The sequence below is a fragment of the Vipera ursinii genome (assembly GCF_947247035.1).
Source record: "Vipera ursinii genome assembly, chromosome: 17".
NCBI classification, from domain to species: domain Eukaryota; kingdom Metazoa; phylum Chordata; class Lepidosauria; order Squamata; family Viperidae; genus Vipera; species Vipera ursinii.
Genome location: NC_139530.1, coordinates 1,198,917 through 1,211,863, shown reverse-complemented (window position 1 = coordinate 1,211,863; position 12,947 = coordinate 1,198,917). Strand labels below are relative to the sequence as shown.

At 48.8% G+C, this 12,947-nt stretch overlaps 2 protein-coding genes and 2 long non-coding RNA genes across 4 annotated transcripts; all 4 read left to right on the top strand.

The window, feature by feature from the left end:
* The first annotated feature begins 492 nt into the window (after window positions 1–492).
* LOC310647900 lies at window positions 493–1,314 on the top strand. Its single transcript, XR_014493980.1, has 3 exons — window positions 493–594; window positions 820–927; window positions 1,164–1,314. It is a non-coding gene; the product is annotated as an uncharacterized lncRNA (long non-coding RNA).
* Window positions 1,315–1,350: 36 nt separating this feature from the next.
* LOC310647999 (uncharacterized protein) lies at window positions 1,351–4,030 on the top strand (the record flags this gene model as incomplete). Its single annotated transcript, XM_083375631.1, has 7 exons — window positions 1,351–1,408; window positions 1,507–1,605; window positions 2,369–2,467; window positions 2,554–2,652; window positions 3,308–3,479; window positions 3,731–3,837; window positions 3,942–4,030. 7 exons carry the CDS (start codon window positions 1,351–1,353, stop codon window positions 4,028–4,030), a joined length of 723 nt encoding a protein of 240 aa, XP_083231757.1.
* Window positions 4,031–5,765: 1,735 nt separating this feature from the next.
* LOC310648195 lies at window positions 5,766–6,517 on the top strand. The gene is made up of 3 exons (XR_014494032.1): window positions 5,766–5,834; window positions 5,982–6,038; window positions 6,432–6,517. It is a non-coding gene; the product is annotated as an uncharacterized lncRNA (long non-coding RNA).
* A 1,653-nt stretch (window positions 6,518–8,170) lies between these two features.
* Window positions 8,171–12,607, top strand: LOC310647998 (kelch-like protein 38; the record flags this gene model as incomplete). The annotated part of the gene is made up of 5 exons (XM_083375630.1): window positions 8,171–8,284; window positions 8,667–8,739; window positions 9,442–9,520; window positions 10,350–10,577; window positions 11,161–12,607. 5 exons carry the CDS (start codon window positions 8,171–8,173, stop codon window positions 12,605–12,607), a joined length of 1,941 nt encoding a protein of 646 aa, XP_083231756.1.
* Between the last annotated feature and the right edge of the window lie 340 nt (window positions 12,608–12,947).

The window sequence follows — 12,947 nt, the reverse complement described above, 5'->3', positions numbered from 1 at the left end:
GGCTTCGAAGAGCCTTTTCCAGCCGAGGGAGGCCAATGAGCTTTCCCCGAGTTCGAGGGAGGGAATAGAGGAGAGTTGGGAGGAGAAGGAAGGGGATTCAAGCATTTGCTGTGTCCGAGTCAAGGGCAGAAGGTTCCCCTCCTCCCTCCCCATTCCTTCTCCTTCTTCTCCCATCTTCTTTCCTTCTTCTCCTTCTCCTTCCTTCCTTCTCCTTCCTTCCTGCTTTTCCTTCACCACCACTCCTCTCCTCCTCCTCCTCCTCCATCACTCTTCCTTCTCCTCCCTTCCTCTTTCCTCCCTTCCTTCTTCACCGCCACTTTCTCCTCCCCCACTCTTTCTCTCTCTTTTCTGAAATCCCTGCCTCCGGAGGAGAAGACCCCCCCTATCCAGGTTTTGCCCCACCTGGGCCAGAGGGTTGCGGGGATCCTTCCGAAATCTTCGCCTGGGGGGACCGATTGCAACCCTCCCCTCTTTCTCCCCCCAGGAAGAGTCCCACCAAAGGCTTTGCCTGCGTCAACGCCCAGCAGGGCAAAGGCAGATCCTGCTTCGATTACAAAGTCCGCTTCATTTGCCCAGCATCCTTCTGTTCACCCGGTGAGTAGATTCAGACCTGACGATTTCCAAGGCCGTATTTGTGGGTTTGCACAGACGGCCTGGCATATACGGACTCTTTTCCGATCCTGACCTCAGCTGGGTTGGGCTGAATGAGAAATAACCAAGCTTGAGACCAGGATAGTGATGAAGCACCGAGGGAAATGGGAGGGGTGTGTGGGATCTGTTTGGAGGGTGGGAGCCAACGACCTTGAGTCTTTCTCCCAGTTGCTTCCAGCACCCCGGCACCCTCCAGTACGGAAAAGACGACGTTGCCACCCCAGACGCTGCACCCTGAACCGAAGCAAACCTTTCAGGTCACGGGCCAAGAGGAAGGTAAGGTCAACATGAGGGATGCTGCATTGCCTAGAGACTTCTTCTTCTTCTTCTTCTTCTTCTTCTTCTTCTTCTTCTTCTTCTTCTTCTTCTTCTTCTTCTTCTTCTTCTTCTTCTCCTCCTCCTCCTCCTCCTCCTCCTCCTCCTCCTCCTCCATCATCTTCCTCCACCTCCTCCTTCTGCCTGATATCTGTCGTAGGCCTAGAGCCACCTTCTGACTTACCTCTTCTCTTTAGGACCTACCCCCCAAGTACCAGTAAGACCAAAGACTACAGCCCCTGCTCCAAAAACTCCACATCCTGAACCGGAAGAGACAACGGAGAGCTTCAAAGGAGGTAAATATGGAAAGCCGAAACGTTCAATCAACTAGGAATGTTCCGTCGAAACTTTGGAAGTTGAGCTGATGGAAAACGCTGTGCAAGGATGCCACCTTCTGTCGGACACCAGAAACATTGCTGCTGTCTTCTGTCATATCTGTTTGGTCTAACGATGGGAGTGGACGTGTCCCAAGCTGATTGAAGAATATCTGTGAAGAGGTCAGCCTCCCATCCCACTTTCTGACTTGCCTCTTCCCTTCAGGACCCACCCCCCAAGTGCCAGTAAGACCCAAGACGAGTCTCCCTAAAGCAAAGACCCCACACCCCCAACTGGAAGAAACCACGGAGAGCTTCAAAGGAGGTAAAGATGGAATCAGAAACCTTCAATGAAAGGTTTTGTGGTCTTCTTGGAAGATGAATGGATAGGAAGGAGTGTCCAGAAATGATGCCTTCTTGTGGTGGAGTTGACATCCTAGCTGCCTTGGGTCATATCAACATTCTCTAAAGAAGCAAAATATGGGGTGGACCTTAATAAGAAATGTGTAGCCTCCGTCTCTCTAATGAGAATTATCAATAAAGGAGGAGGAGGAGGAGGAAAGAAAAGGAGGGAGAGAGGTAGGAAGGAAGGAAAGGAGAAGGAGAAAAGAAGGAGAGAAGGAGAAGGAAGGAAGGAAAAGAAGGGGAAGGGGGAGAAAGGAAGGAAGATAGGGGAAAGAAGGAGGAGAAGAAAAAGAGAAGAGGGGGGCATTATAAGAAAGAAAGGAGAAGGAGAAGAGGAAGAGGAGAAGAAGAAGGAAAAAGGAGGATAGAATAAGAAGAATGAAAGGAGGAAGAGAGAGGAAGAAGGAAGCAGATATACGGCAAATCCTGGTTTAAAATAGCACAACTCCCGGGGGAGGGTGGAGGCCACTGGTGGATTGAGGAATTCAAAGTAGAAGCAGACAAACGTTGGAAGAAATTAACGTTTTAGCTGGCAATGGATAATAAACCGAAATATTCCGCAGCAGCCTATCTGCAGGATGACTCTGAGGACCCCCACCTAGCCGGATTATTTCCGTGGGGGGGGGTCTCTTTCCTTTGGCCAGCTGATACCCCTAACCCAGCTTTTGCTTCCATCCTGATAGGATACGACGGCGTGCTTGAATGCAAAGAAGAGGAAGGCGCGCCGCCCCCGCCACCCACCCCTGATTCTCAGCAGATTCTCACCCAGGGCCCCACAAAAGGTTAGGGAGAAACAAAGCAACTCAACTCCCTGATGGAAGCTAAGACCGTCAGCCCCAAATTCGAATTCCGTTCCTTTTCCTTGCAGAGGGAGAAGGCCCACCCACGCCAGAACTGAAGCCCGTCGCTCCCCAAACCCTAATCCCCAGCCCTAAGCAGCAAGAGACATCTCCGGTTTCAAAGCAAGGTAAGCCAGTCCAGGCATTCCTCAAACGTACGACCAAAACGGAGCCTGACCCTGCTAAGCGAAACATAAACAAACTGTCGTAGGTCGAGGACTAGGCGTAATTCTTTGGGGACTGAGTCTTCCCACCCTGGAAGCCAAGGGGAGTTTAGTTTAGTTTAGTTTTATTAAATTTTTATACCGCCCTTCTCCCTAGGAACTCAGGGCGGTGAACAGGGCAGATAATAAAAGTACAAAACTACAAAAGTTAAAATAGAATTAAATTAATGCCCAAGATAAAACAGTAAAATATACAAATATTTAAAAACCCAAATTAACTCCCCATCAGGCCAGGCCAGCTTGTTCAAACAGGTGGGTCTTTAACCCGCGCCGGAAGGAGCGGAGATCCGGTGCCATCCGGAGCTCCACCGGCAGTTCATTCCATAAGGCCGGGGCGCCCACAGAGAAGGCCCTCCCCCTGGGGGCCACCAGCCGGCATTCTCTGACTGGAGGCACCCTGAGGAGGCCCTCTCTGTGGGAACGCACAGGGCGGAGGGGGGTTGACGCCGGCAGCAGGTGGTCCCCGAGGTATTCCGGACCCATGCCATGTAGGGACTTAAAAACCATCACTAAGAATTCTCCATCCATCTTCCTCTCTTTTCTTTCGCTCTCCTTGCAGTGTGTTACACACGCTGGTTTAACCAGGATAATCCTGCCAAGAGTGGAGATTACGAACTGCTGGCTGACATCCTTTTCCAACATCCCGGCGAGATCTGCCGCCTGCCGAGGCAAATAGAGGTTCAAACTCTGGAGGGGATCCCCGCGTTGGCAACGGGGCAGCAGTTTGCTGTGTGAGTTTTGAAGATGGCGACATTTTCAAAATATTTGAGAGCGTTTGTAGCTCGGGGTCAGCTATGGGGTCCTTGGTGCTCGCTGAGCCGGGTGGTCTCCTTGCAGACATTTCACGACCCAAGTAGGGAACATCATCAGTGCTAGAAGGGAGTGGGGTTTGCAGCCAACCTGGGGGTTGATCCTAGGCTGTGGATTGAGCAACCTTCGGGACACTATTTTCATAATGTCATTCGTTCTTTGTCCGGTGCAGGAAGCAAGCAACGATTGGATTCATTTGCCTCAACATCATGCAAGGAAAAGGACGGCGTTGCCATGACTACCGTGTGCGGTTCGTGTGCCCACAAGACTTCTGTTCCGGTGAGTGCATTTGGCTACAAACGTATATGGACCACTATATAAAATAAATATTAGAAAAGAAAAAAAAATAGAAATAATATTTGGGGGATTCCCTCTTTCTGCAGGTGGCCAAGAGACCATCACTTCTCCTGTCCCGGTCTCCACCCTGGGGCAAGTTCAGAGCACCCCAGAGGTTCCGGTGAAAGGTACCTAGAGATCATCATCCCTGTTTTGCGGACTGCTCATTGAGCATTTAGAGCCGAGGGTGGCCCTAATAAACACCTGCAAAATGCTTAGGTTATCTTCCTGATAGCGCGGGGAGTCCTCGGCTTAACAGGGAGAAGAGACACTGACTAGACCACAGTCAGATAACAGGTCGCTGAGCCCATGGATGGAAAAGGGGCGTGGGAAGCATCTCAGCAGGGACCCTCCTTAAGTTTCTTAGGTTGCAAAGGTGAGGGGGGGGAGGAGGGAAGGACCTGCAAGATTTTGTTGAATGTCACCTTACAGTAAAATTAAAGCTAATACACCTTGATGTGCTTCTTACTTGGACCACCTCGCAGGGCTGACCTCTCTCCCTCTTCTTCTCTCTCTCCCTAATATCCAAATTATTCCAGAATATGCATTGAGAATGTCTCTTTTTCACCCCAGGCTCAAGTTCGGAACCTGGGACTGTCCTCACCCCAACTACTCCAGAAGTCACAACTGGGGTCCAGGTTGAAGAAGGAGGTGAGTTTATTCTCCACTTTTTGTGGAGGAGGAGGAGGAGGAGAGGGGGAGGAAGGAGGAGGAAGGAGGAGAAGGAGTTTGGGAAAAAGGAACGCAATTTGTTTGTTTTTTTTTCTACTTATTTTTCCAGTTACGGTCAAAGCAAGGAAATAGGTCAGCAGGAATTTTTTAAATTGCGTGTCGTGAATTTTTATTTTTTTATTATACTTTTCTTTTGGGGCCTAGTTTGCAAAACTGCATGGTTTGATCGGGACAATCCTTCGGGCACGGGGGATTACGAGCTTCTTCACAACCTCCTGGACGAAAACCCCGACGCTCTCTGCCTTTCCCCCGTCGGAATCGAGGTTCAAACCCGGGAAGGGGTCCCGGCCTCCGAAACTGGACAGTATTTTGCCATGTGAGATTCTGGCCTTCTCTGCACGTCCAAAGCAGAATGTAGCTGTCTTATTATCTAGCCTTCGCACCTAAGAAAAACACACGTCTCCAATCTATGAGACACAGCCCAAAAGGAAAAGTGAGGAGGAGGGTGGAGGAAAAACGCACCGCAAAATCCCAATTCCTGGCCACTAGATTCCTTCCCTGGGTAAGCGGAGCGGACTCCCTCTCCTTCGGGATCTGACATTGCTTTGGATGGGTCCTTTTGACAGAAACGATGCTAAGCAGGGGTTTGCCTGTGTCAACGCCCAGCAAGGCAAGGGGACTCTGTGTCTGGACTACCGCGTGAGGTTCCTATGTCCCAAATCCTTCTGCGGTGAGTAACAAAACCCTGGAGGGAAGGAAAAAGCAGCAGAATGAAGAATAACCTGCAGCTTAATTGCGCCTGCAGTTTGTCGCCAACATCTAGCTCCATTTCGATCCTGATTCTGAGACCTCCAGCCCTTTTCTTCTGCCTCTTGACAGAAGTCAATGCACGTCCCCTACACACCTTCTCAGGCACTCACAACACACGCACAGAGGTAACATTTTTTCCTGCCACGTCTCCCTAAACTCAATGTACTAATCACTCCGTGCGCCTGATGGGACCGGATGGAGCGAGCTGAAGAAACGCTGCTTTTTGATGAACCTGGTCCATCGGGAAGAGTAGCCCAGTTTGCCTACGGGAGCTGTTCTTCAAGCTCCGGGGGGGGGCTCTTTGGGGGGACAAGAGGTGGGTTGGGGTCCCCAAAGTAAGTAAACCCTCCGTTGATGTCCGTCAACAGAGAAGGATCAGCCGCAGCAGAGTTCGAGCACCGATTCTCCTGCCACTCGTGAGCCAACGAGATGGACGTCTCTCCAGAGTTCCACGACAGGTAAGGCGTCTGAGACTATACAACTCGTTGTAACCTCTTCCTCCTCCTTCTCACCTTCCTTTCCTTCCTTCCTTCTTTCCATCTTCTCCTTTCCCCTTCTGTCCTCCCTCTTCTCCTCCTCCTCATTTATTTTCATTTGTTCCACAGGACGAGTCCAAACCGAACCACAGCTGGACGTAACCGCTTCTCAGAGTGCCGTGCCAGGTAAGGTCAAAAGAAAGTTAAAAAGGCCCACCGTTTTTAAAAGAATGGCTTGAAAGCCACCGCGGAGAGAGAGATTTGGCAACCGACTCACATTTACGACGGTTGCAACATCCTAGGATCACGTGATCCCCTTCTGACAAGCAAAGTCGATGGGGGTTCACTTCACAAACTTACCCCTTTAGCAACTGCAGGGATCCACTTAGCAAACGTGGCAAGAACGGTGGTTAAAATGGGCAGAACCTCACCTCACCAATGTCCCGCTTAGCAGCCGAAATTTGGGGGCTCGGTGGCAGTCGTAAGGCGAGGACTTTTAAAGAAAAACGACGCGCTGGTATCTAATGCCAATAACTTACTTTCTTTGTGATTGTGATTATGATTATTGTCCGTTCTTAGTCTGCAAGACGCAATGGATCAACCGAGACAACCCATGCGGCACGGGGGATTACGAGTTGGTTTACTACATCCGGAAAGAACTCCCCAAAGCTGTGTGCCAAAACCCCCTCGCCATAGAGGTGGAGACCCTCAAAGGGGTCCCCGCTTTCCAAACAGGACAGCAGTTTGCCTGGTAAGGTGCCGAGTTGCCCCCTCCCGCCTTTTTGCTGAGTCCAAAAACTTTCTTTTTTTGCTCAATATATACAAGTAGACCTCAGCTTTCAACGTTTCACTGAGTGACCGTTCAGCACTCAGAAAAAGCAGCTGATGACCACTTTTCACCCTTACGACCGTCACACAGCCCCGTGAAGGGGGGAGGAAGGTGTCATGCGATCCCCTTTTGCGACTTTCTGACGAGCCAAGTGATTGGGGAAGCCAGATTCACTTCTGGTCGTAACTTGAGGACACCCCTGTGTTCTGGTGGTTCTTCTCCTGCTTTCAGGAATGACCCGGTGAACGGCTTCGCCTGCATCCACACTGACCAGGGGAAAAGAGGATTTTGCCACGATTACCAGGTCCGGTTTGTGTGTCCAAACTCTTTCTGCTCAGGTAGGTTTCTGTAAACCCGAAGGGATATTTCCTCCTCTTGTGTACACGGGGTCGAGTTGCGACACTTTGTTTAGTGACCGTTCAAAGTTGCGGCCAAGAGAGATGAAGAAAACGACTTCCGTGTTCAACGCCTGTTATTTTTAATTTCCTGTTTTGGTCTTGAAGGGGGTGATCAGAAAGGCGAGAAGAAAGATGGAGCATGAAGATTGCAGATGACTTTTGTCGCCTCCACTAAAGATTTGGACCTCGGTGGAAGAAATGAACGACGTTTTGTTCTGTTATTGCTGGCTGATAATACCATAATAATAAAATAATAAAGCACAGAGCAAGTATTAGTCTCACAGATGGTCTGTGGGGGGCTGCTCAGGTCTCTCATTCAGTCTTGCACAGTGGAAGCTGGGGGATTCTGGGAGTTGAAGTCTGCACACCTTCATAGCGTCCTGGCTGGGGGATTCTGGGAGTTGAAGTCCACCCATCTTGAAGCATGCTGGCTGGGGGATTCTGGGAGTTGAAGCCCACCCCTCTTAAAATTGTCCAAGTTGAGAAACACTGGCACAAATCTTTGCGTTTTACCTGTTGGAATTAAAGCTATCCTCACGTAATATTTAATTCCTTCTCCCAAGCAAACTTTCCTTGTCAATCTGGACATTTTACAAAGAGTGAAAATCAGATACCATTTCATTTAACATCTTAATAACTGGAACCACTTTCAAAATGCAAACACTCCCTCTTAAAAAAAATCATTGTCCCTCCGTTTTCCCGGCATGCTCTCAGGAAAATCACCGGCGACCGATTTCAAAACACGGTCAAGAAATCTACAAAGGATTGCTGGGATCTAACAAGCTCATCCCAGGGATCTGTGCCTACCCAGGGCTCTCCCTGAATAATAATAATAACAATAACAACAACAACAACAATAATAGAGTTGGAAGGGACCTTGGAGGTCATCTAGTCCAACCCCCTGCTGGCAGGAAACCCTAGACCATTTCAGACAAAATCTGAACCTGAAGAATTTCAGATTCCACTCTAGCCTATCCGTTGCCTTTTGTCTGCACACAGGTCAGTGTGCAGATGTGACATCACAATGGCCGTGCGTCCAGAGAGGCTGGACGCTGGGTCTTCTTGGGCACAGAGCTCCTCAGCCTCCATGGATGGCAGGGGGGCACCAGAGCACTCTGGAGGAGCAGCCCCGAGGAGCGGATGGGCAGGAGGCAACTCTGCCAGGCGAGCTGGGCACCGCCCTGGCCCAGGCTGATGGGTCCAGGGTAGTGTGACCTTTTTTCCCCTCTGACGCTCTTTATAACTTTTGGCTCATTGCCGCACTGCAGAGGTAAGAAAACCCACACCCAGAGCCTCTAGGATCAGAAGGGCTGTCATCTCCCTGTGCGTTCCCAACCTACAAACCCAAAATTCCCAGCCAGCATGGCAAGTTCAGGATGCAATAAATAAATAAGCAATTTATTGCCGGCACTGCTTTCTCTCCACGAAGCCGGAGCAGGGAATAAGAGAGCCCTTCTGCCTGCACCTACACACCATCCTGGAGAAGTATTACAAGGTGAAAGGCCATTCAGCTACAATTGATGCAACTGCCAATCTTTCATTCCATCGCAGGCTGGCTATGAGCCTCTTCCGTTCTTTGTTTTCTAGCTCACGATGAGTACTAGCCAGAAAAGAGGACAGGTCACCAAGCTTAAACCAAGACCTCTTGGCCTGAAAGAAGGTAAGCTTCAAACGACCTCTTACTGAAGGTGTCCCAACTTTGAAGGGTTCACACAACCCTAGAAATGGTGTAGGCAGGGTTTCCTGCCTGGGCACAGGGGTTGGACTAGATGACCTACAAGGTCCCTTCCAACTCTGTCCTATTCTATTCTATTCTATTCTATTCTATTCTATTCTATTCTATTCTATTCTATTCTATTCTATTCTATTCTATTCTATTCTATTCTATTCTTTATTCTAATTCTAATTCTATTCTATTCTATTCTATTCTATTCTATTCTATTCTATTCTATTCTATTCTATTCTATTCTATTCTATTCTATTCTATTCTATTCTATTCTATTCTATTCTATTCTATTCTAACCGTTCCTGGGAGTAGCTTCACTTAACAACCAGGTTACTAATTTAACAGTTGCATTGATTCGCTTAACGAATGTGGCAAAGTGGTCCTTTATTCAGTGCTGTTGTAACTTTGAATGGTCATTAAATGAACCGTTGTAAGTTGAGGGCACGCATAAGACTTTTCTAAAAGGAAACATTTGTCACGTTCGGGGTGGGGAAAAAATCCAAGTGTGAATTTTTACATCCTTTTTGCCACTGCTCAAGAATTTGGCTCAAGCTTGAGCTTTGGTGCAACGTGGGAGAATGTTGGGGTTTGGATGTTGGCTTGTGAACTGAGCATGTGTCCTCTTCCCGAAGCCAGGATTGACCGAGATGTACCAGGGGGAGCTGCTTTGTGACATCACTCTCGTGGCTGAAGGACAGAAGTTTCCTTGCCACAGGTAAGAGCCTCCCACGGTATCCCTTTGCAGACCAGCCGTGCTCTCAGCTTTATCCACAATGGGTCCCAAACTAAGAATAGAATAGAATAGAATGGAATGGAATGGAATGGAATAGAATAGAATAATAGAATAGAATAGAACAGAACAGAACAGAACAGAACAGAACAGAACAGAACAGAATAGAATAGAATAGAATAGAATAGAATAGAATAGAATAGAATAGAATAATAGAATAGAATAGAATAGAATAATAAAATACAATACAGTACAATACAGAAAAATTAGAATAGAATGGAATAGAATAGAATAATACAATACAATACAGAAAAATCTAGAATAGAATACAATACAATACAGAAAAATTAGAATAGAATGGAATGGAATAGAATAGAATAGAATAGAATAGAATAATACAATACAGAAAAATCTAGAATAGAATAGAATACAATATAATACAATACAGAAAAATTAGAATAGAATGGAATGGAATAGAATAGAATAATACAATACAATACAATACAGAAAAATCTAGAATAGAATAAAATAATACAAAATACAATACAGAAAATTTTAGAATAGAATACAATAGAATACAATACAATACAATACAGAAAAATTAGAATAGAATGGAATAGAATAGAATAGAATACAACACAATGCAGAAAAATTGGAAGAGAATTAAGAGCTTCCTGTTTGCCCCTGCAAAAAACCCCTCAGGGCCAGCAGCCTCACAGGGACGTTGTTCCGGGGATTAGGACTGGAGACCATTGCACTCGTAAATGCCACACGGGTCTAAACCAGGAACACGGGCATCTGCCTCTTGTCACAGGGCCTTGCTAGCAGCCGTGAGTCCTTATTTCCGGGACGTCTTCATCAAAGGTGGGAAAGAGCTGGAAGGGACGGAGGTCCATCTGCAGGGCGTGTCTCCGTCCATCATGCAGAACATCCTGAAATACATCTACACGGAGGAACTCGCACTCACGCCCGAGCTGGCACCGTTACTCTTCACGGGAGCCAGTCGGCTGCAGATAACCCCCTTGCAGATCGTCTGCTGTAGGTAAGTTTGCAGATGTTGAACGACGATGTTGCAAAGGGCTTGGATCTCTATTAGAGTTTGATCTCGTCCCTAAGATTTTCTGAGTGGTCTCCCGTCCAAGCCACCACAAAGCGTGCTCAAATGGGAGAGCCTTGGGGGGTGAAGGCATGACAGGACAGGCAAGGCTCCAAATAAAGAGTTTCCTGTTCCTTCTGTGCTTAGGAAACTAGGGTAGCTAATCGGTTAAACAATCCAAATAATTGGTTTTTAAAAGATGGTTTTAAAAAAACAACAACCCAAAGAGCTTTTTTTAGTGGGTAAAAGGAGGCAGGCTAGAAACCACGAGGACCTCCCCTCCCCCCCTCCTCCTCCTCTGCAAATCCAGTCCCTCCTAGCACTGATGATGTCCCCTAATTGGGTCGTGAAAGGTCTTCAAGAAAACCACCAAGCTCAGAGAGCGCCAGGGACCCCCCAGTTCAACCCTGAGCTTCAAATGTTCTCTCCTGTTGCTCTCCTCATTCTTCCAAAAAACCAACCTGTCCTTTTAGCTTCTCTTTGAAGACCAAGCTGGTCTCTCCTACTCCATCTCTCTCTCTCCTCCTAGCTTCCTGGTGACCCACATCTCCATCCAGAACTGCTTTGAGATGTATTCCCTAGCTCAACAGCATCACAGCCAGCCTCTCCTTCACGCTGTTCTCCAGCTCCTGATCAATAATTTTGACCGGGCCTTTGAAGAGGACAATTTCTTCCAACTGGACTCTGGTGATTTTGCCACCGTGATCTCCTCCGATGACCTTGAAGTCGCTTCCGAGCTCAGGGTCTACCAGGTCGTGCGGCGGTGGGTGCAGAGCGAGCCCGGGAAGCGCACCGCCCTCCTTGGAGAGCTTCTGTGCCACGTCCGCTTCCCTCTCTTTGGCCCCGAGGAGCAGGACATACTCCAGGCAGATCTGGAGAGATGGGGTGACCTCGATCTAGAACAGAAAGTCATGGACGGCCCAGAACGGTTGCAACAAAGCCCTGCGTTGCGCCTAGGCATGTACAAGCCACACATTCTGTGCATCGACACCCAGATGTGTGACTATCAACAGTTGGCGAGCGAAGAGACCCACATGAACTGCTATGAGCCGCAGGCCGAAATCTGGGAGAAACTTCCTGGCTTGAAGGCCTTGACCCAAGCTTGTTGTACCTCCAACGGAGACAGGGTCTACCTCTCAGGAGGTATCTACAAGAACGCGTACTCCAGCGCCGTGTTCGAATTCAACGCCTTCACCAACCAGTGGCTGCAGCTCCCGCCCATGGCAGTGCCCCGGGTGGCCCACGGCTTCGTGTTTGACAACCAAAAACTCTACGCCATGGGTGGCTGGTGCCGATTCAAGAGTTTCTTAAACCTGGCTGAGAGCCTTGACCTCGCCATGGGGACCTGGACCCCAATGGCCAAGCTGCCCTTTGCCCTGAGCCACTCAGCCTCTGGCGTGTTGCGAAAGAAGGTGTATCTCCTCGGGGGCACCACGGGAATCTCGAACCACTGGCTCTTCCATAAGGGAATCTTGATCTATGAGATGGCTTCCAACACGTGGACACAGGTCCCTCTGGCCACGGGCTTCTTCGCCGCGGGAGCCGTGGCTGCTGAGAATGGCATCTACATCTTCGGAGGATACGCTGAGAAGAAGCCCGAGGACTGGGAGGAGAGGGCGCTGGTGCCCGAGAACCGTCACGGCACCCGTAAGTGCTTCTTTGTCAGCGAGGCAGGCAAGGTGAATGTCAACGTGGCCGTCCCCAAGCTGCGACGGGGACTGGCTAACGCAGGGGTGGTGCGCTGCGGGAAGCGGATCTACGTGTTGGGAGGAGAAGATCTGACCCAGCGGTACAAAGCGATTTACTCCTGGCAACCGGGTGAATCTCGCTGGCACCGGGCTGGTGCTGAAATCCCCGTGCCACGGGAAGGCATCAGCAGATTTGGTTGCACAACGTTGTTGAGGCCCAAGCCTCATATTCTACAGCTCTTCCAAGTGACCTCGGTAGTCGTCATGTCAGCCGTCCCGAAATCATAGTTCCCACCACCCTCTTCGGCTTCATGTGTGAACTTCAAGTGGTAATATTCAATAAATGCTACTCTAATGATGTACAATCACATCTGGCTTCTATGGGCCTTGGCGTGCTAGCCTATCAAGATTACTGAAAGGCTACAAAGACCAAGGACCTCAGAACGCTCAAGGTCTCCCATAGAGTGACGTTCCGATGTCTCCAAAGCACCAAATTCCAGCAGGTTTGACAACATCCCATTTGGAAGATGTTGGTGTCCTCAGCTGACCTCAAGTTACCATCGGCTAGAATTTCATGGAGTTTGGTGACTGATATTCAAGTTCTTTTCTTTTCAAGAAATTCAAGGGG